This window comes from Convolutriloba macropyga, chromosome 7, assembly GCF_964194025.1.
Source record: "Convolutriloba macropyga chromosome 7, txConMacr16.3, whole genome shotgun sequence".
Lineage (NCBI taxonomy): Eukaryota > Metazoa > Xenacoelomorpha > Acoela > Convolutidae > Convolutriloba > Convolutriloba macropyga.
In genome coordinates, this window is record NC_134474.1 from 7,163,249 (window position 1) to 7,186,205 (window position 22,957).

Sequence of the window (22,957 nt, forward strand, 5' to 3'; positions counted from 1 at the left end):
GATGCCTCACACAACTTTTTCCCCAGAACATGTTGCTCAAAGCACAAGAAGCACGATAAAAGAGAGCCAGGACTCTTCAAAGAAGAATTCAGATGCACCGAAATGATTTGTCTCTGACCAATCCCAAACGAGTAGTTCTAGCTGACGGTATCCATACCCAACCCCTCAAATTGTATAGAATTTTCATAATAATTTTTCTTTTTGTTTTTTAATATCTGATGTTTTTATTATTTTGTCTTTGTGATTTTTTATAACTATGCTTATATTTTATACCTATTTAATGTAAATGTTCGAGTGATTTTGTAGTTTGAATTGCATAACTTATACTGTGTCTGTTATTTATAACTTTTCGAATTCAATTTTTTAAAAACTGTCATTTTTAACCAATCAGAAGAGAGTATTTAGAAATTAATGAAAAAAAACTATAATCTGCTAAAAAATAACATACTTCTCTTATTAATGGAGCGGATCCTAATTATCTAATCCAGTACGCGCGGATTATTACTAGCCAAATTGTTGACCCCGAACAGCTACTATGACGTAATTTAAACCCAAAAAAAGAAAAATTTTGCAAAAAAATTCTGCAAAAACTGCAAAAAATCTGCAAAAAATACCCTAGATCCAATTCCTAATCTTAATACATGTCAACGGCTATAACTAATCCTAATACATGTCGACGGCTATAACTAATCCTAATACATGTCGACGGCTATAACTAATCTTAATACATGGAGATTCCATTCCTAATCTTAATACATGGAGATTCTACTCCTAATCTTAATACATGGAGCCTAATCTTAATACATGGAGCTTATACCCTATCTTAATACATGTAGCCGCCCCTAGATTCTTTACCCAATCTTAGTACATTAGGGAAGACCCTAATCGGTCAAAGCCGCTATAACCAATCTTAATACATGGTGTCTTCACCCCCCCCCCCCCCCGGGAGGGTGGCTCACCCTATTAATACTCTCATTGCTGTAAAAAAAATGATATCGGAAAAAATAAATTCCACTTTACCCAACTCATGTGTAGCGTGTAAAATTACTCTGAATGACACTCAAGTATTTCTATATGCGTTCTACAATCCACCCATATCAAGCTCATATCGATACACGATAGAGGACTTCCAACTGCTCCTGAGAACCATTCCTAAAAACAAACCAATTGTCATCTGTGGAGACCTTAATTTTCCAGAAGCAAACTGGAAGACACTGTATAGTCCCAACGAGACTGAAGACAAAGTCATTGAAATATTTGAAGAGAAATTGTTTCGGCAAATTATGGACTTCCCGACATGTGGAAACAACATTTTGGATACTGCCTTTTATCAAAATTGTCACATATCCGCTGAATTAGATAAATTTTTTCCATCTATCTATAATCTAACTGACCATGAAGCCATTCGTCTATCCTTAGAAAACCCAGTTACTGAAACAAAACCATTAATACAGAACTTTAAAAGTTTTGGGAATGCTGACTATGGCGTTATAAACGAGCATATTGTTGAAAAACCGTTCCAGTCAATTTGTTACACCAACATCAACAAAATGAGCAGAGAATTCACAAGGTATCTTGACGGAATTTTTGATTTGTATGTCCCGAAAAGAACAAGGCATAGGCAATCACTGCTAGCTTGTATTTCCTGTGGTACTTCAAATTTGATTAATAAGTTGAAGACACAGAAACAATTATTGGAGTAAAAACCAACATCTTACAGAAAACAAGTGGTTCTAAAACTGGAAAAGCAAGTCACTGATTCAGCTGAAGAAGACAGAGTTGTGTACCACGAAAATTTACTGGGATCGAGAAATACAGACAAAATTTTTAAACATCTGAAAAGCCTTAACAAATCTGCCTGCCTGCCCAAAGTTTTGATGAATGATACCAAGCAAAGTTCACTTCGATACGAACAGAAAATATGTTACACCAATTTTTTCACTCCGTGTTCTCCCAAAAAACTGATTTCAGTTTGATAGATTTCATAGTACAGAAAACCTCTCTTACACATCTCGAAGAATAAAATAAAAAAATAATGGATGATATTGATGCCACAAAATCCAGAGGACCTACGGTATACCTCCGGTTTTCTAGGTAAAGACGAGCAAGAATCTCTGCAACATCATGCATTCTGTCCTTCGGAATTTAAAAAGGCTGCGGAAAATACCCGACAGCTGGAAAGTTGCTGCCATAACGCCTATTTTCAAAAAAGGAGACCGAAGAAAAATTGAAAACTACCGGCCTGTCTCACTATTGAACATTGATAGCAAGATTCTGGAAAAATGTATATATATTGCCTTGTATAATCATTTTCAAAAGTTCCTAACTAAGAGTTAACATGGTTTTGTAAGGGGAAGATCTGTGCAAACAAATATGCTGCTGTTTCTCAAAAGAATATATGGAGCTCCTGATCACGACCCTCAATCAGAGATTATTGCTTTCTACACTGATATCTCAAAAGTTTTTGACAAAGTACCACATTGAGGTAATTCAAAAATTGATTGGCATAGGAGTTGGAGGATGTTTGCTCGAAATTTTAATCGACTACTTGTGTGATCGACGACAATATGTGCGTGTGGACAATACCAGTTCGAAGACACTCGATATAACAAGCGGGGTACCACAGGGGTCACTCCTAGGCCCTATATTGTTCTGTATATTTATTAAGGATCTTCCAGATGTCCTGATGTTTTCTGAGCTCTTTATCTTCGCTGATGATCTTAAAATTTTGGCTGTACAAAGAAGCTACTGGGGGGAAGTCCAAGATGATCTACATGGGATTGAGAACTGGATAATCCAGAATAAAATGGAGCTGGCAATAGAAAAGTGTGCGTATCTGAATTTCAGAGGTAGAGACCCACAGTACAAATTGATGGGAAAAGATTTGGCGAAATCACGACTGTCAAAGATCTTGGTATTCACGTGGCGGCTGATGTATCGTGGGAACAACATATTGAAGAAAGAAAGAAGAAAGCAAATAAAGTTCTGTACATGCTTAAGAGAAATGTTGCAACTAAAGTAAACACGTTTGTGAAATTGGGATTATATAAGTCCTTAATTTTGCCGGTATTGCTGTATGGTTTCACGTGCTTGACTGCAGGAAGAACTGAAATTCAAATTCTGGAAAAGTTTCAAAAAAAGGTAGTCAAATGGATAACGGGAAATAAAGATAAAGAATACAAAAGCCAGCTTCGACTGTTAAACGTGTTGACATTACCAATGTTTAACCTGCTTAACGATCTATTGCTGGTTTCTTAAGCTTTGAATGAAGAGAATAGCGGCATCGAGCTACCAGAAGTACATACGAAAGAAACAAGGAACAACGAAATTTTCAAAATGACGAAAACTCGAACAGAGAAAGCGCGCAACGAATTCAGCTTTAAAACCTGTCGAATTGCAAACCCCCTGGAAAATTTATTAAACTTAAGGGAACCATCTGGACTGAAAAACCGAAGATTACGTACAATGTGGAATTTTTTCGAGAAATTTTTTGAGCGAAATATTTGCGCTTGGCAATTGTTCTGCGATTGTCAAAACTAGAAACTATTGGACATTATTTTAATTTGATGACTGGGTCTTTAGACCCCTCAACACAGCTGTAAATCCCCAACAACAACAACAATTGCCTAACTAGCTAGACGCAACAGAATAGATCTGAGAAATCGTGGCCAACTCCGGTTCAGGCTCCCCCCATTGTTTAATTCAACAGAAGTCTTGTCATTCTACCCGCACTATGCTTGCTTAAGTATCTAAGTTGGTGATACTTTCAGTTGGAAATGTATCTGTGCAATTAAATGAATCATGTGTGATAACCAAAGACGGAGAAAGCGCGGCGAAACCGGGTTTGAGGAGTTTGTAAGTTGTTTGCTTTTAATTTCAGTCTTGTTTGTCAAGTTGGATGTTTTCCGTTTTTGCCCCCCAGCTCAGTGGGTGCATGTTGTTGGCAACTCCAGACGCACGTGCCTTTTTATTTTACATAATGATTTACTACGTAATAGCACGTGCTCCGTAACGGGGAGGGGGGTCGAATAGTTTAAATTATTATACTTTTTGACATTAACGAGTGATTACAACAGAGGAATTAACTGCAATGTGAAAAAAGTTGAATTTGTTAAGCTAATATATTTTCAGACAAAATGAGTTTGTTTTTGACAAGACATTCATATCATAGAATCTATTCGCCCCTCTACAACCTTCAGCCTTTGGTCTGTCAAAGTTGTTTTCATAGACGTTTCAAAACAGCGACTGCATTTCGGACTGATCAGAAGAATTCTGTTGTTGTTAAGCTGAAGTCTTGGAAACAAGAAAGTGTTTTAACAATTCCGAATCTTTTATGTGTTTCCAGAATTGCTTTAACACCCTTCATTGTGAATAAACTTATTTATGCTGACTACACTTCAGCTTTATCATTATTTGTTCTCGCTGGAGTATCTGATTTATTAGATGGTTTAATAGCTCGAGCATTTCCCTCGCAGAGGTCAAATTTTGGGTCAATTCTGGACCCGTTGGCTGATAAATTATTGGTGGGATTTGTTTTTGTTTCGTTGTGTGCGCTTCATCATTTACCAATATACATCGCTCTTCTCACAGCTGCGAAGGATTTATTGCTTCTGTTTGGTGCTTGTAAAGTACGCCTAAGCACTCTCCCACAGGAGGAAGCATTTTCTTGGAAGAATTTTTTCGATCCTACGTTATCAACAGTCACAGTGAACCCGACAACAATGGGCAAGATCAACACAGTATTGCAGCTTTCCCTGATTACTACAACATTGTGCTACCTAGCTTGGCCTGGCTTCATCCCGGACCTTATGCTTAATTCGCTAATCTACACAACAGCATGTACGACTGTGGTAACAACTGGACAGTATCTTTACGCAATAAGAAAAGAACTAAACTGACTTGTAGACTGCTGTAAAAATCCTCCTCAAGATCTTGAAACTGGGTTTATTTCAGCTGGAGTTGGATCTATTCTGTTTTGCCCCCCCTTCCCCCAGCTTAGCGAGCATAAATCTTTTATGACCCCCAGGCTGACGTGCTATTTGCTTACATAGTAACAATAATTCTTACATAGTGCTATATAACAACATATAAAAACACTGGGGGGAGGGGGGTGGCGAAACAGCTGAAACAGAAACAGAATAGATCCCTGGAATTATATAATTTAATGTTACATAATCACTTGACTCTCGCAGACTGAAAATTATTGACGAACGTTTTTGTTCTTGTAAACTGTAACGATGAATTGCTTCCTTTCCCGTGCAGGTATGAGTGCTATAATTGATAGCTTACAACCCTTATACCTGTATGTATTTGTAATAGTACTGTTATAGCTAATTGATTATTTTGTCAAATTCTCATGAATCTGTTAAATGTTCATTTGAGTATGAATATAAAAATCTGCCAAACTTTTTCTTGTTTTTACATCAAAATTTGAGATATGTAGATCGAGGGCGTAGGAGTTGTCGCAGAGCTAAGTGATGGGTTAGAGCTGAACCGGAAATAATAGAATTAATTGAATCGAATTCTTAAATTTGATTGACTAAACAATCTGGTTGAAATTAAATTAAAATACAAATATAAAAATGGCGATTTAATTACTTGTCGTTGCTTGATTGTCTATGGTTGTGCATTCATGTCGCACTGCACTCAATATCCCCGTGGCGGCATCTCCACAGTTGCTCGAGGAGGCGGCGGGGGGGGGGGGGGTCGTGATCTCGGATAGACTTTCGTTATGTTGTAATAACAGTAATTCTCATTTTATAGTATTCCGCTCTGCGTCCTTGGAAGACGCTGCAGGTGTCAGGATATGCAGCAACTATCTGCTCTTTCAACTCTCAGCTCTTTCTGTCGATGTTTTTCTTAGTTAAAACTTTTGCCCTTAAAAACTCTAGCCCTATGTTAATGAAGAGAAGGATTTTGTGTAAAGAGTTAATAAGCAAAAAATCAGTGTTTTCAAAAGTGACAACGGAGAAATTTTTCTAAAAAATTAACAAAAGCTATCGTAATTGCAAAGTTCTTGCTTGCAATCAAATAAATGGAGCTATCAATGAAAAAACCAAGAAAAAACTAAATGTTGATTCAAATCAATCGGATCGCGCAAAATATTGGGCTTGATCTTGAGGATCAAAATCTCGTAAAAATTGGTAAGAAGTTCAATCGCTTGGAACCTATAGTACCTAACTTAGCAATTACTCCATAAAGTGAAATGTAAAAAAACGAAGCAGGACGAGTCTTGAAATATAATCCAGGGAATTAAATGAAAAACTTAGAGCCACTGTATTTGACCAGCAGATCAATTTAACAATCCCAGCCAAAAAGACACAGTCTCAAAAGTTTAAAAAGTTTATAAATAAACTGAATTAATAAAACAAACTAAACAAATATAATCCTTTCTAAAATTCTGGAATGCCAACTTTGATGCATTTAAATATGCCCGTTAACCCACGCACAAGCCTTGCAAGAGGCTTATTGGCCGCTAAAGATCGAAAATCTCCAGAAACATGGAAAATTAGTTTTAAAGCATTTTTTGCCTCTCGAATCTGTCCAGTAAATTATATGCTAAACCCAAACAAATTTCAGTGAACCTTAAAGATTGAGAAACTCAGAAAGTGACAAATTCAAAAAATTTGAAAACAATTGCAAGTTTTACTGAAATGTAGCTGAATATCGTCATATTAATATCATCAGAACCATTTCATTGCCTCCAGAAACTATCCAGTGACCTAATTTTAGGCCTTAAAAAGTTTCACTGTCCCATTAAGATCAATGAACTAGGAAAAGGATAATGATTTTCAGAAAATTTAAAAATATTTTTAAAATTTTATCAAAAAATTGCTATAAAAGTCACGATGTGGAAAACGATTCCATTGCCACTAGAACCTATGCGCTAACTTATTACTAGACATTGGAGAAGGTTAAAAACTCAGAGATTGACAAAATTTTCAAAAAATGAAATTACTATAATTTGCGTGTTTGCTTGCCGTACCAACACAGAGCTCACAAAAATGGCCATAAAAAGTAATTATGCCTTGAAGAAGACCTTCATCAGCTTTGATAAACATCAATTTAAAAGACTGAGCGAAAAAAGCGAAAAAGCTCGAAAAGTGACAAAAAAAACCTGAAAAATTGCACCATTTTGGGCTCAAAAATTCGACGTTTTAGCCTTGATAAGGCCTTCCTAGCAGCTGAAACACTCTAAGGACTAAAAAACTGGCTCTGGGCTTCCTATTGAACGCAATGCCCACTGGGTGTTGCCTGTTTATCCCGTTTTGAATGATCAAAGTCATGGAAAGTGTGTGAAAACATCTTACAAAAACATAGCAGGACATGTCTTGACAGAACTCATAGTTTTTATTGACTAAGCAAAAATACTAGACATAAAACGGACTATAAATGGATTGGGAAAATAAAAAAACCTGTCAAAATTTCTTAAAAAACTACAATAATCAAATCATGACTTCCAAAATCATGAAAATGTGTGAACAGTTCTTTGAACTGTAAAAAGACAGAGCACCAATAAAATCAAGTTCTTGGATTGTAAAAACCGAAATTCAAATAGTCAGTTGTAATTAATTGCTACAGTACTGGCTTTGCTGTTATTCGGATTTTTTCAATGAAAATAGAATTGATCAGACAAAATTGAGTGAATGAAAAAAGCGTAATCAAGTAAGGTGTTTTCAGCAAAAATGCGAAATTCTTTTTAGCATTTCGATGATGCTCCATGTATCCTGCGGAGCAAAATATGTGAATCGGAAGTCTCAACAAATTTTAATTGGCTATCAATGGTGAAAAGCTGGCATAAGCATAGATGTTGTCTACGAAAATATGGCTATAGCTTTACTTTCCCAAAAAAAATTCTGACTCAAGGAGTCTATGTGACCCTAATGCCCATTTTGACACTCAACAATTTAGGGGTTTTATATAGCACGGTACTCCACACGTTACTAAAAATGCAAAAATGCATTTGGGACTGGAGGGTTTAATTCTCCCATGTTTGCTTATCCAGTGGGACCAAAACAGAGTTGAGCACAAAATTGCAAAGATGAGGTGTAAATTATCAGGGTAAATCTCATTAAGTTTTTGAGGGGGAACTCTTCGCCAAAAGACGCTTAGGAAATTTAAAACTTGGTCGCATGAATCCAATCTTTATTCAATCCAGACAAATTTGAAATTGATGCAAATTGGAAAGTCAGCGCTTTTAAAAACGGAAAGGCAGATAGTTTAGCTATTCCGGTATGTCTCAGTCTGGAAGTAGCCAATGTTTGTTGAGTTGGTTTGTAAAGTTTGAGGTATTTAATTGCTCTCGAACGAAGTTTGAAGCAATTCTGGTAAACGTGCCGGTCTTTTAATACAAAATTTGCGCTTGGCCGTTTGACTTTCGTTTTGCGTTATCTAAGTTTCTCTCTCATGCTCAAGTGCCAGCAGCTAAACTCAGGTGGCGGTAATCACTACTAAAAGTCAAATGAAAAGAGTAATAACCTCTAATGACGTCTAATCTCTAAGATGGCATTTTAACCCTGCAGGTAATCAGGTTTATTTAATCCTGATGGTAGTCAGGACCTTTTTTGTACTACAACCCGTGATTAATTGCTCTTGAACGTAGTTCATAGCAATTATTGTAAACGTGTGTGTCTTTTTTATGCAAAATTTTCGCTTGACCGTTTTGACTTTTTGAGTGACTTTTACGCCCTTGACTTTTTGCGAGATCTAAAATTCCCTCTCAATCACAATTTCAAGCAGCTGAACTCAATTGGCGGCAATTTAATACTAAAAGTCAAATGAAAAGTGCGCCGAAACTGGTGCCATTTTTTACTTTAAATATGAATAGGGCTATATGTTAACCTCTAATGTGGTTATTTGAAGCCCACTATAGAACTTCTTAGTCCCATTTAGGCCCCCCCCCCCCGACTGAAGCAGGCTGCAATTGATTAGAGCTCCCACTAGTCGTTCGAGAGCAATTCTTCCGACGTTTAGTCGGTTATGTTTATATTTTCAAGAGAGTTGGTTCAATAATGTTTCATTCAACAGAAAGATTTTTTACCGAGATTGAGAACTTTTTAGGTTGAATTTGGGTAAATTGAAAGCTGTTTTTGAAACAGCATGTTCTCATTGGAGATTGAAAAATCGTAGCTCACATAATTTTTTGAGTAGAATTTCTTCGCCACTGTTTTGTATGTCAGGCCAAAGACATTAGGCTGCAGGATACTTTCTGAAAACGTGTCCCCATTGAGCGATTTGCGGCTCAAGCCTCATATCTATGACGTCACAGCACACTTATTGAGAACGGACAAATGCCTTCTCATTGTGCTGTATAAATTCCTTGGGCTTTTGTCCTTGAAGATTCAACAGCTTGCATGAAAACTTAACTTTCTTAATGAAATATCAATTCGGTTTGTCTGTTTTAAGCAAAACTTCTGGCTGAAATTCATCAGCTTTTTTTCTTGTAGATATTCGGCTGTTGCTGTGCTTTGTTTAATAGTAGTAGTAGTAGTAGTTCAGGCTTCTGCAATGCACGGGTTGAAGCACCCTTGTTGATCGTTATAAATGAGATAGTTTCGAAATGGGGTTACAGTTTTTGCACAGGCAGCAAATTCTCCAAGTGCACATGTCAATTTCGTTAAAACTTCTAAAAAAGAATTTCCAATAAATGTCGCTGATCCGATATTTTATATTTTTGTTGTCTGTAAGGTCTGTCTGTTTGTTGACAATATTATAGAGATAGGCTGTTCTCGACCAGAAATTTTCTTCGCTTTTGAATAATCGTTTTTTCGTAAGTTTGATTTCACATTTCGCGCCTTGTCTCGTCCGATTATTGTTGTTGAAATGTATATACTTTTCTATGGCAATGTTGGATTTATTGTTTATGAGATCACATAGTAGTAATAAGCTGTGAAGTTCGAAGTAAAAAGATAAAGGTAGAATTTTCAGTTTGATTAAACGCTCCTTATATGTGAGAGAAGAACCTATTATCCATTTATTCGCACTTTTTTGGATTCTTTCGATGAGTACTAGATCGCATTTAGACGGATACCACACTTGGCAGGCGTAGGATATAATTGGTACAATGTAACCCGTGTATGCGTTTAATTTAACTTGAGGGAGAGTTCTGTGGTGAAGATTTCTTCTGAGGTACCAAAGTGCTCTAAGAGTTTTGGAGGCTCGTGTGCTTGCGTTTTGATGCCAAGTGAGGTTATCCTAAACTTGTATTCCGAGATCTTTTTGATGAGACGAGATGTTGACAGTTTCATTTTTTATTGTAAAGAGTGACTTTTTCTTGAAACAGAGGATCTTGCATTTGTTTTCATGGAGGCGCATTTCGTTGTTATTGCACCGTTCATTTAATTTCTGGAGATCAGTTTGAAGTTCATGTTTGTTATTAGAGAGCAATTTGTAATCATCTGCATAACCGTAGGTTTGACTGTATTCGATTTTTTGTGGTAAATTATTTATGTAGACGAGAAAAAGTAGTGGCCCCAGGATTGAACCTTGCGGTACGCCGCTAGTGACGTCACGAAAGCTCGACGTTGAGGTTCCAATGCGAACACGTTGTTTTCTGTCGTCACAGTAGTTGGCTATTAATCTGAGCGCTTTTCCCCCGATCCCTGATTCCGACAGTTTTGCAACAACGCGGTGGTGGGGTACTGTATCAAACGCTTTCTGGAAATCTAGGTAGAAAACGAAAAGTTCATCATGTGCAATTGAGTCGACTTCACTATGTTCACTATGTGCAATAGTCGTAATGATTGAGCTCTTTTTAAAAAATAGCGGAAAATTGTAACTGGACGAGTCCTGAAGGTGATTCGATTTGCGGTTTTTTTTTCAACAAGAAGCATCTGTTGAAAAAGCAATTTCTTGAATAAATGCTCCCTACTGAAAAAATATTGAGATTATTTTGTATTTAGTGCCCATATGGTATGAATGTTGATTCGCCTACAAACAATCACACCAATTCTGTTTTGAAGCTCAGAATATTTCAAGTTTACAAGTCGATATGGGCATTGATCAAATCGGCAGTTATTTTTCATCTAAAGGCCAGCGTGTTTCAGGGAGGGTACATACAAGCCAAAGAGAGGAAACTAGAATTACAGAATGAACAGAGAAAGATCAACTTCAATAAACAGCTCAGTGCAAAAAGTACAGAAAGTGTACCTGCTGCCAGTGAGAACAATACTGCAATATTTGCTGGAACCAAGATACATATCAATGGATATACAAGTAAGTTGCCTTCATAGTTGGCTATTAACTTCAATTTGTGCTTTTGGCCTTATACACTCAGCTTAGTGGGCGTGGAAATTTAATACTGTGCCTAATTTCTGGTTATAGAATGTAATAATTTTGACGATGCAGTGCCAATAAGATAACTTATTTCTGTGAGTTTTTACTGTAAATATTCTAAAAACCGTCTCACAACGGAAAATTGCCGGAACTTCCCGTGTCAGCGGCAGCAGTGATCTGACCATATGGACAATTCAGAGAAATTTTAAGGCTTTCAAAATTCGAACATTGACTGTTTAGAGCCTTCATCAGATGTACTTCGTGAGATGATAGTGTCACGAGGCGGCAAATCGGTTCACTTTTTCCAGAAGACAAAGGTTACCCACATGGTAGCCATGAATTTGCCCTACTCGAAAATTGTTTCACTGCTCAAGACAGGCGGCGGGGTGGGATCTGGGGGTACAGGAAACTCTGGAGCCTTGAAGGTTGTGCATCCTAACTGGGTGTTAGATTGGTAAGTTATCAGGATCTGTTTTTGTACCCCCGTGAAAAAAAATTGTTTTTAATAGCCGCGAAGCGATAGCGGCTATTATTGGGGGTCATCGTGGTTTTTTACAATTCAAAGAATTTGAAGTGTATTGAGGACCTGTCTCTTTTTAAAGCTCTGTTCACACATTTTCATGATTTTTGAAGTCAAATTGGAGTAGTGATTTTGGTCACGCCGAAACAGGAAGTGGAGCAAAAAAGCGAGTGGTTTTGCCGGGTGAAATTTTTTTAACTCTTATTTTAAAGTAGAGTAAGAAAAGGGTGTTTGAACAAAAATTTGCTTTCTCGCTATTGGTTTTTTGTTCACATGCGGCAATTTGACTTTGATTTTTTACTGTTTCTTCGAGTTTTGGATCGGATTTTTTTCTAAATGGTTTTCCCAATTCATTCGTAGTTCATTCTTCAAGTTGAGGCCTAGTTTTTTGTTTGAACCAAATTTCTCTTTCTCACTAGGGGTTTTGTGTTCACATGCGGCAATTTCACTTAAATTTTTACTGTTTTTTCGATTTTTTTGATCTGAGTTTTTTCTAACTGGCTTTTCCAATCCATTCATAGTTCATTCTAGACCTAGTTTTTTGTCTGAACCAAATCTCTCTTTCTCGCTAGTGGTTTTTTGTTCACATGCGGCATTTTGACATTGTTTTGAGTTTTAATTTTTTTGATTTGATTTCAGAAATGGTTCTCCCAATTCACTCATAGTCCGTTCTAGGTCTAGTTTTTTTCAGTAAATGAAAATTCTTTGAATTGTACGTCAGGACTTGTCTTGCTATGTTTTTTAGTTCGTCGTCTCCATCGATGATTCTTGCGACCATTGACTTTTTCAGTTTCAGTGATTTTACGGCTTTGCAGTTAAAATTTGTGTGCGTGACGCCATTTGTTGTGCTTTTAGGTAAATTGGGTGACTTACCTCACTCAAAAAATGACTTCTGTTTTCAATTAATGACCTTTAACTTTTCAATTAATGACCTTTAACTTTTATGAACATTTTCTATTTGAAGATCAATAGTGTGCATCTAAGTAGTGCCAAACGTATGTGCCCTAATTCTTGAGTCTTGGGTTTTTGATTTCGAATTTTAGTTTTGAAAAAGCTCTCATGGCTTTCTCCATATAGAGCATATGTGTCTAACAATGACAGTCCGAATCTAACCCGAAAGTCTAGTCGTCTATTAAAGGATTGGTTGTCAATCTGTTTATCTTATTTCTTCAGTTGTTTCAATTCCATGGAAGGCTACAAGCTCTATCGCGGCTATTTTCCGGCAATCTGCCGGCTATGTTAATAATTCTGCGTACGCGAATTGAGGCGTGTTTTTGAACTGCTACTGATCTGTATTACGTAATAAGATTTTAGTAGTAGCCATTACAGTTGCGAAAAAAACCATTATAGAGGTACAGATATCAGTTATTGGTAGTCATATTCTCATCTGACCCGAGCGACTCATGAAATTTTACTATAAGTTGCTCACCACATGCCGTGGATTTAAAATTTGATTGAGTGAATTGAGGAATATCCTTAAGTTTCCAATTTTGCTGAGCAGTAAAAATAGTAATTTCGAATCTAATGAGAATCTGAAAAGATATTTTGGAGGAATAAAACATGGTTTCAGTGTCGCTGCTGGTCGGCTATTGTCTAGTAGGCCTTATCGGTTGTTCACTGAAGATGGTCAGAAAAGAACTGAGACCCATACAAGGTTCAAATCTCCACCTCGACAAGACCATCCAGTTTCAACTGCTGATACCGGGGTCAAACCAGGGGGATCTGACAACTTCCAAAGCTTTGAAATGGCTGCAGAAGACATCAAAAAGTCAGCTATTTCTAATATTTTGATTCCGGATGAAGCTGAAAATGACGTCGAAGCCGAAGTTCAAGATGACTACGTTTCCGATTATGTTGACCAAAACGATCATGATAACAAATTCGAGAACTATTCGATGGATCATGTACAAAAGTTTATCGAACCAGTGATTTCTTCAGCCGGTAGTGCGTGCGAAATTCCGGAGGACAATTTGTCTCAATTCGTCACCGAATCTTTGTTCAACGAGTCACAAAAATCGGAAGCTGTAGAGCAACTAAACATGAAAGTTGATCATTTTCAAGATGTTTCTTCAAAAAGCACAAACATTGAAAGCACTGGAAAGACTATTACCCTAGCGAAAACTACAGAACCGATAGCAGATAATTGTACCAATCCGAATTCCACGAGGCAAAATTTAACTAACCAACTTTCAAAGAAAATGTCACCGCAAACGTCAGGAGTTAAAACGGTTTCTGTATCGTCAAAAATAGCTAAAGCGGGGGACAAAGATTTTTTGAAGGAATTTTATGGCAATTCAAGATTACATCACATTTCAACTTGGGGTGTACAATTTAAGCAACTTGTGAAACAGTTCCAATCAAAACCACCCGCTGACAAAATTAACTGGGATAGTTATAACTCATCTAGTTATAACTTGGACCTGAGTAATATCAACCACAGGTGCAAACCATACTGCTGGTCGCCAAATTTTGACAGTTTAGGAATCGAAGAGCCAAAAGTTATGCTGCACGTTGATATGGATTGCTTTTTCGTAAGTGTAAGTTTGTTAAAACATCCCGAATTAGTTGGGAAGCCCGTGGCTGTTACTCATAGCAGAGGAACCGGCCCTCTATCGACGGATGAGAACACTGGCATGTCAAAAACTGATATTTCGAAATCTTACGCTGAAATTGCTAGTTGCAGTTACGAAGCACGCGCGTTTGGAGTCAAAAATGGAATGCTGATGAAGCACGCAATCTTACTATGTCCTGATTTGAAAACTATTCAGTATAATTTTGAAGAATATCACCAAACTGCGGTTGCCATGTATAACATTGTCGCTAAATTTTCCACGACGATTCAAGCCGTGAGTTGTGATGAATGTTTTGTCGATATTACGACTTGTGTGAAAAAATCTGGCTTGAGTCCTTGTGAAATTTCGATGTTGATTTCTTCCGAAATTTTCGAGAAAACAAAATGTCACGCATCTGTGGGAATATCAACAAACATGCTTTTATGTCGATTGGCTACTAAAAGCGCAAAGCCGAATGGGTTATTTTCAATCGATAGCGAAAACCAGTCCAATTTATACAAACATTTAGACTCGCTGAACGTAATGGATTTACCCGGTGTTGGGTTTTCGTGTCGTAGCCAATTAGAATCTCTTGGAATTGAAACCGTTGCCGACTTGAGGTATCGTGAACTACCCGAGTTGAAGTCGGTGCTCGGAGCTAAAACTGGTGAAATGTTGTTCAATTATTCACGCGGAGTCGACAATCGAGAATTGAATAGCGTGATCAAACGTAAAAGCGTTTCGTCCGAAATTAATTATGGAATTCGTTTGAACACAATGGAAGAAGTTGGATTTTTTATCGAGGAATTGACTCACGAAGTTCACCGAAGGTTGCTAGAGTGTGAAATGGTCACCAAAAATATTTGCCTGAAATTGCGAATAAGGTCCGCAGACCAGCCGAAAGAAACCAAAAAGTTCCTAGGGTGTGGAATTTGTGATACAATCAACAAATCGAAAAACCTGCTTTCATTTACAAATAATGTTGATCTGTTAAAGCGAGAAATTGCCCAAATTTTGAAGGTTACGAAATTTGAGCCCTCCGATTTACGAGGTGTTGGTATTGCGTTTAACAAATTAGCAGATGAAACCAGCAATAGTTCGCCATCAAAGTTTCGGGATATTGCTCAAATGTTTTCCAAATCGAACAAAGCGTCTATTAAATGCCAGAAAGCCCTTAGTTACTCGAGCAAAACAAATAACATTAATCCAAGTAACAGTAAACAACTGTCAACACGTGACGCCTCCAAAAATATCGCCAACGTTGTCAACAAATTGAAAACTCAAATCGAACCTAATGTACAAAGCGATAAACGAATTTCCAGAAACGACGGAACTTTATGGTCAAAGGCGGCTCAGAAAAGTGGAATTTATATCAGTCCTACCGAAGAAACGGGCAATGATCCTTGTGGTTCAAACTTACCAACAGTTCCTACGACAACTGGTTATCAGGTTTTAGACGACAAAGACACAATAGCCGATTCAGATGAAGAATTACATTTAGAATCCGTTGAACAGAAAAAGAAATCGCCTGATGTTAATGTGCGTTTAATGCAAAATCAGAGATCAAAGTTCCGCAGTAAATTGAGCAAAGATGTTTCGAAAGTAGTTCATTATGTTGCGCCTGAAAATAAAAGAAGTGTTTGGAATGATAATGGTAATAAGAAATCAAAGGTCAGAAATATCCATTTGAGAAAAGATGAAAATGAACAACCCCTTGAAAGATGTTTTCCGTCTTTCGGAGGAGCTTCGAATATTGACGAGGCTTGCCAGTTGCTGTATTGCTGGATATCTGATGAACAGTCTGGTAAGTTCAAATGTGTTTACCAAAATTTGATCTAATCATAGTTTTGTGGAGCTAGCGTAATGCTGTTGTTCCAACCTCAAAACCCAAACGAGGGGAGCAGAAAGCATTGAGATCAGATTGTTAATTGCTCTCGAACGAAGTCCGAAGGAAATATTGTAAGTTTTATGCAAAATTTTGACTGATAGGTGAATAATTTATCGCTTCAGTTAATAGCAATCGTTTTTAATAGCCGCCTCAGCTTCTCAGCTGGCTATTATAGTGCTCCTATTTTCACGACTCGAAGAGGAGTATTGGTTTTAAGGTTTTTTTTTACCGGAAGTACTATTTGTTCAGACGGTGTTTTGACCTAAAAGCGAAAGAGCAAAATTGCCATGGGAACTAACTTTTTCTGAGCGAGAGAGGTTTTTTGATCATGCGCTTCGATCGGTGATTGACTTTTCGACTTTGAAAAGTGGTTTATTTGAGGGAATGTATTTTTGGCCGCATATAGATAACCAATTTTTGGCGGTTTTTTTATGCAATTGGCAATTTTTTCCTATAATTTAGTTTTTTGTAGAAAATATTTTTATAGAAGCTGTATTGCTATGTAAAACTCGGAAATTGATACCACAGTGTTTTTGAGAGTCTAATAATGCGTTTTAAATTCTAAATGAGCACATATTTCCCATTTTTAAACTCATTTTTGGCTTCTTAAATTAGTTTCTTCGTTTCTGGATCTCAAAGCGGATTTTTCTCAAAAATCAGTGCATATGACAGTTTATTTTTGATATTTTATGCATTGAATGCTTCTTTATTACGTGAGGTATTTTGTATTATAGAATTTTACACATGCTTGGTCGATGTTGGCAGTTTTGTCCGTTTTTTAGTTATTCGTTTTTTTTGGGTTTAATTACTAGAAAAAGTCTTTTTGTGCACTGCCAGAGGTCCTAATTTTCTTTTATTAATAATAGAATGATTTTTTGTGGCTTTCAGTATTTGAAATATTTTCTCATAAGTGCATGTTTGGAATTTTTTGTGACAATTTTACTTTAATAATACTTTATTGTTTCCAATATTTGAAGTATGTTCCTACATTTTAATCTATCAAAAGAATACCTATATATATTTTGTTGTATAAGGAAATGTAATTGTCTTTCTACTTCATTTTTTTCAATTTGATTTTTAACTTTCAAAAATCCAGAACTAGTTTTTATTCATGTGTTCTTGTTTCGGTACTTTGTCTCCGAATTCTAGCATGTAAATCTATCAATATCCTTGGACCTATAGTTATATGCTCGGCTTTTATCAGTTGTTCATAGATTTTTATTTTGTTCCCAATTAATTTAATGTGAAAAAGTGCGGCACTGATAATTTGCTTGAAATGCCTTTAATTATTTTGAAGGATAATTACTCTGTAAGTTTTTTATTTGGGTCTCAGTTTTGATTTTAAACGTTTTTTTGCCTTTGAATTACATTCTGTTTTTGTCTTTGTGTTGGTTAATTTGAAGGTTTTTCAACTGTTTTTTTGCTAATTTTGTCTGTGTATCATTTTATTAGTTTTATTGGTAAATGCATTAATGCCTCATGCCTGTAAGCTCTGCTTACTACAAAGGATGCAAAATTCTTTTGCTACAAAGTTATCTTTCTCTGCATTTTAACAAAAACTTGAGAAATTTACTTAATTTCTCATTTTCTTTCCTTCAAAAATAGAAATGTATGCCAGCTCATTTGGCTTAGCTGGTATTTTGTGGTTGGATGACTAGTTTCCATTGCATGGTTGTCATCATTGCAACGGCTCTCGTGTGTATGTGTACTTGTACTGCATGGAAAATAAATTGATTTTTTTCTAATTTTTCATTTACTGTCAAATTTTTCTGTTCTTTGACTTAAGACCGTTGTTTTCCGTGCACGGAGATATTATCGATTTGAAAAGCAAGTTTTTTCCGGAGGATAGGACTTCGATTCGTTTCCGGAATTCTTCCGGCTAATTTTTTTTACTTCGTCGAATAAAATTTTTTCGCTTTACCTTAGTTCACAGCTTGTAATTTTGCGTGAGATCTTTTTGACTTATCTAGGCTAGTTTCACTCTTCTCTGATTTTACTAATATTGTTTTAAACAGCGGTTGCTCAGCAAAGCAATTCAAATGGGACAGAGTTAGTATCAAAAAACGAAATCAGAAATTGAAACAGGATAAACCAATAAAGCCCAATTTTAGATGACTGTTACTCGAACTTTGTTCTTAGTTAACATCTCGAATGCTTATTGGTATTTATACTAGCCCCTTTATTGCCTCGCTACGAATCAGGAGTATGTTTAGCTCCAAAATGACATCGAAATAGTTCGTACCTCAAAATTTATTGTGTACAAAAATCAGTTTTTTCATCAGTTTTTTTCTCTTCCAATCCCAATCTTGGTTATGGAAATCAACGGCGGCTATTATCCGCCGGATACGTTTAAGATTTTAACACCTGGTTTTCGAAAAATAGAAGTTGTTTCTTTGGTCTTATGTTTTTGTTTTGTTTGTAGCTTTTGATTGCTTGGTTTCAAAATTAACAATAAGTTCTAATTGGCCTTCTAGTGCAGCGTAATTTTAAGCCAATCGTTACATGCACTGAAATACAATTTGTTTTCGGAATGTTTGTGATTTTGCGAATCTTGCCTTCATTTGTAGTTCTGTTGTCCGTTTTCCAGCCATTAGATCTGCTGAAATGTATCTTGTGACGTGTAAAGTTTTATTCCTGCTCTGGTTAAGGGTTTTGGCATATCGTAATGTGGTTTTCTTACTTTGATGCCACTGATTTCCACGAGTACTTTTGCCAAGTTGATTTTTGCCAAGTTTCTTCAGATTTTACCTCTTTTTTGCTTTGTCATTGATTCCCACAAGGTTGTATTATGTACTAATTATAAGGACACGTAGAGTCAATATTTTCCTAAGTTGTTGTTGTTTTTAGGGATTCTTACAACAGGCTATGTTCTAAATTGCTCTTATCCAGAAATCAAATCGGCTGTTGGAAAACAACAGCGACTTTAAGATAGTATTTTTTTGAAGGAGCGGATAGCCGACTGGTTTGATAGAGTTTTTGTTTGCACCCATTAAATTTTATCTAGGCTACAGTCCCCCTCTGAATTCTATTGACCCCTATGTCGTTTGAGAGCAATTTGTTCGACGTTAGTCGGTTTGTTTAGATATTAGCAGCTCTCAAACATTATATTTTCACATTTGCGCTCCCAATCTTGTCATTTCTGACTGATTCCTTGTTTGGTCGATACGCTCAGCATTGTTCTATGAAAAAAGATTTGATTTTGTTGCTACATAATGATTTACATACAAAAAGACCGTGGATGAAAAACGAGATCATGGAGATATTCGGTTTTTTCCGTTTGCGCCCCCTTAGCTTTGTGGGTGCATATTATTTGCACCCCTCAGATCCACGTGTCATAATTTTACACAAAGAATTATCATGTAATGGCACGTGCTGCGTAACTGAGGGTGCATAACGTATGGGGGGCACGAATCGAATGGGTCTAGATATTCTATTATAATTTTCCCTAATATGAAATCAGAAATTAATTTCATTCAGTTGCATAAATACAGCATCTAAATATCTTCGTTCTAGATATTTAAATACGGTTAATTAAAATTGTCATTGTTTACTGAAGATCTTGTTGGTGGAACACAACGTTCAATAACGAATTGTTGAATTTGGTCTTTTTTTCGTTAATGATTTTTTTGCAGAATCTTCTCTGCTTAAACCATATCTCCTCTAAAACCGTTTCTGAAATCATGTTCTCTTTTTTGAAATCATTCTTTTTTCAAAATCATTTTTGACCTAAAATTCTCTAATATTCTTTCTTGAGTCTTTTTTTTCTGAAATCATTCTTTTTCTCAAATTATTTCAGTATATCATTTTTTCTATCATTTGTTGGTCTAAAATCATTTCCGCGAAACGCACTGTATTGAATGCTTATCGGAGGTCATGAATGTATTTGGTCGAGATCTAAAGCACTTATACTTGTGAAAATCGTTTTTCTTGACAATAGCTCTGAGTCATTGGTTTGTTTCCTGTCACTAGCCGTTTTCGTGATGCGAAGTAGCTTTATACCGAGTGGCGAGATTCACCGGCAAAAGCACTTGGGTATATTTCCCAAAATCTTTGTGTGAAACCTCAGAGATGAGTATTGAGTATCTTTCTGGGTTGCTTTATTTTCGAAACAGTAGTTTGAACCTTTTCCCCTAAAAATTTCTTATATAAACCAACTGCTTGTTTGTTAATCTATTTTATCAATCTTTATAATATCTAAAAATTTAAGACGTTTGGTCTGTTGTTGCAAATTGAGCTGAAAAAATTGTTGATAAAAATTATTTAATGTTGTCGTTATAAATCATTCGTTCACAGATATAGTCGCTAACTGGCTCTGATAGTTCTCAAGTTCGTGATTCTTGAAAAAAATAATTTGCGTTCTAATAATTTACCATTTTTCAAAATTTCTATTTGTAAAGTGTGATCATGTTATTTTGAAGCAAGAGATAAAGCTATTCTCCTGAGAAACTGAAAGCTTCCTAATTGTTAAGTTGACCAGATTGTATATTGCTTTGCAACGGTCTGATTTTGAGATGTTTTTCGTTTTAGTGAAGTTTGCTACGTGCTATTCGAAAAAAAATAGAAATAGACCTGCTTAATAGTTGTTTGTACAGTTTGAAGTTAAACAGACATGCTTCAAATTTCACTTGTTCCACCAGTATACACCAGTATAAGCTTAAAGGAATTGCGATCCTTTGAAATGGGCTCCACAATAAAAACGAACTCGTTGTTCAAATTGCTTTTGTAACACTTAGCTTGTGATTAGCAACGACACTCTTTCGATATTCATTAATTTACAACTTAGGACTAGTGTTATCTTATATAATTGTTTTCATACATTTATAATATCGCTGAGTTGCAGTTAAATAATGTTTTCAAGCTTTATAGAGTTACTGAAATGAGGTGGTGATATCACTTTCTTATATTTCATGTTTTATGCCAAATTTACGTCAATGATTTGAGTAATCGCATCAATAATCAATGCAACATTATCGAATACGCAGATGATGGCTTAGATTAGGCTTCCAATATAGATCTTGACATAGGGAACAAAAGCCTTAAGGACTCTGTGGAAAAATTATCCGGCTACTTTGATAGAAATAGTCTAAAACTGAACACATCAAAAACAGACTTCATTGTATTTTGCAAACAGTCTAAAAATTATTTAACCAACACCTGTTCTATAACTATATATATGGTTAAAAGTTAGCGATGAAAAATTCATTGAAAAACTTTGGAGTTTTTTTTATAAAAATCTAAACTACCAAGAAGAAGTAAAAAATGTTCTGCGAAAAATGGCGTGTGGAATAAGAGCAGTTTATGCATCAAGAGCTCTTTCCCAGTTAATATAATTAAACTGATGAATGCACTATTTTTTTTACCTTTGATGTCGAAAAGCAGTGTCATGTTGCTTGAAGCACAACAGCAAACATTTTTTAAAGAACCACCTTTAGACATTGGAAGACAGAAAGAATTTATATCTCAATTAATTTAGCAAAAAATGTACAAATTATTGAAAGAAGGCCGATAAATGGCGCCGTTTGTCGCACATCTACTGGTATCTACGCTTAGCTAAGCACCACAAAGTTTGTTAAGATATCAAGTCCAAGATGAAAAATGCAATACTCAAGAGATATGGCATAATTTGATATAAATATAAAATTAAGGAAACGCAGAAAAATGCAGCACTTAGTTATCTACCCTTTAACTCCTAGTTAATAGGTTTACTAAATGTAACGGTTCAGTATTAACCAATTAATTGTTTTTTACAAGATAGGGTTATTTGAAAGTATGACAAAATTTTGTCATTTTTTGATAGGAAAATATTTCAATGCCCGATGGGGACAAAGCCTGTAGATCTCAATGTATTGAACAAGCCATTGATAAGAGTTCACGTAAAAGATGGCAACACGAGTGCCTAGTTTTCTATACGAAAGATCGAAAACAAGTAAGTCTTTGGAGTCTGCTTCCTGATTTTTTTTGTTTTTTGTTCTAAAATTAGAAATTTGGATCGAGAGATGAAAAGCTAGAGATAAATTAAAATTTTCTATCGTCCAAGAAGATTGACTTTGCTCGTCCAAGAAGATTGATCTTCTATCGTCCTAGAAGGTTGACGTTGAAAATCTTCTATCCTCCAAGAAGATTGATTTAGCTTTTTATAATAATCAATTACTTGCCTTCTAGGAGCAAGTTGACGTTGAGAGGATTCCGCGCTTAAGTTAAGTTCTACGCATTCATTATTAGATTGAAGACTCAACTAGATGACATCAGGACGAACTTGCGTTTCGTTTTTTAAATCCTGTAAAGTTTTTAAGCACAAGCCCACATCCCCTGATTAGTAGGTGCATACCGGAAGCGCATAGTTTTCCGATGGCTTCTTTTCAGAGAAAGGTTTTAACTATATCGTGATAAGAGATAGCTCTCGAAAGTTGAAGCTCTCGTACTTGATTAATGGCCAGTTGTTGACTTTATAATGCTTAAATAATGGCAACTAAACTTTACTGTTGACATTATGAGTCAGGCTTATTGTTTTGAGTGGTATATAATGGTAATAACTGGTTATTATTCATGATCGTGTTTTGGACTCAGTTGAATTTGCTTCGACACATTACTCAAAAGAATCCGCTTAAATGACGATCGTGATGGTCAGTACTACAAAGTTTAAAAGAGCCAGTGAATTGCATGTTTGATGATCTCGTAGTTTATAACATAAAATCAAAAACTTTGGTTATTTTAAAGCTTAAA

General features: G+C 35.9%; 1 protein-coding gene across 1 annotated transcript in view; it reads left to right on the forward strand.

The window, feature by feature from the left end:
* Nucleotides 1–3,197: 3,197 nt before the first annotated feature.
* The window catches only part of LOC142342574 (DNA repair protein REV1-like), a 28,330-nt gene continuing 8,570 nt past the window's right edge, over nucleotides 3,198–22,957 (forward strand). The window contains exons 1-4 of the mRNA XM_075393947.1: nucleotides 3,198–3,855; nucleotides 11,046–11,214; nucleotides 11,515–11,728; nucleotides 13,365–16,150. Of these exons, the coding sequence (XP_075250062.1) occupies nucleotides 3,802–3,855; nucleotides 11,046–11,214; nucleotides 11,515–11,728; nucleotides 13,365–16,150 (3,223 nt within the window). The 5' untranslated portion in view covers nucleotides 3,198–3,801. The remainder of the gene's footprint in view (nucleotides 3,856–11,045; nucleotides 11,215–11,514; nucleotides 11,729–13,364; nucleotides 16,151–22,957) is intronic.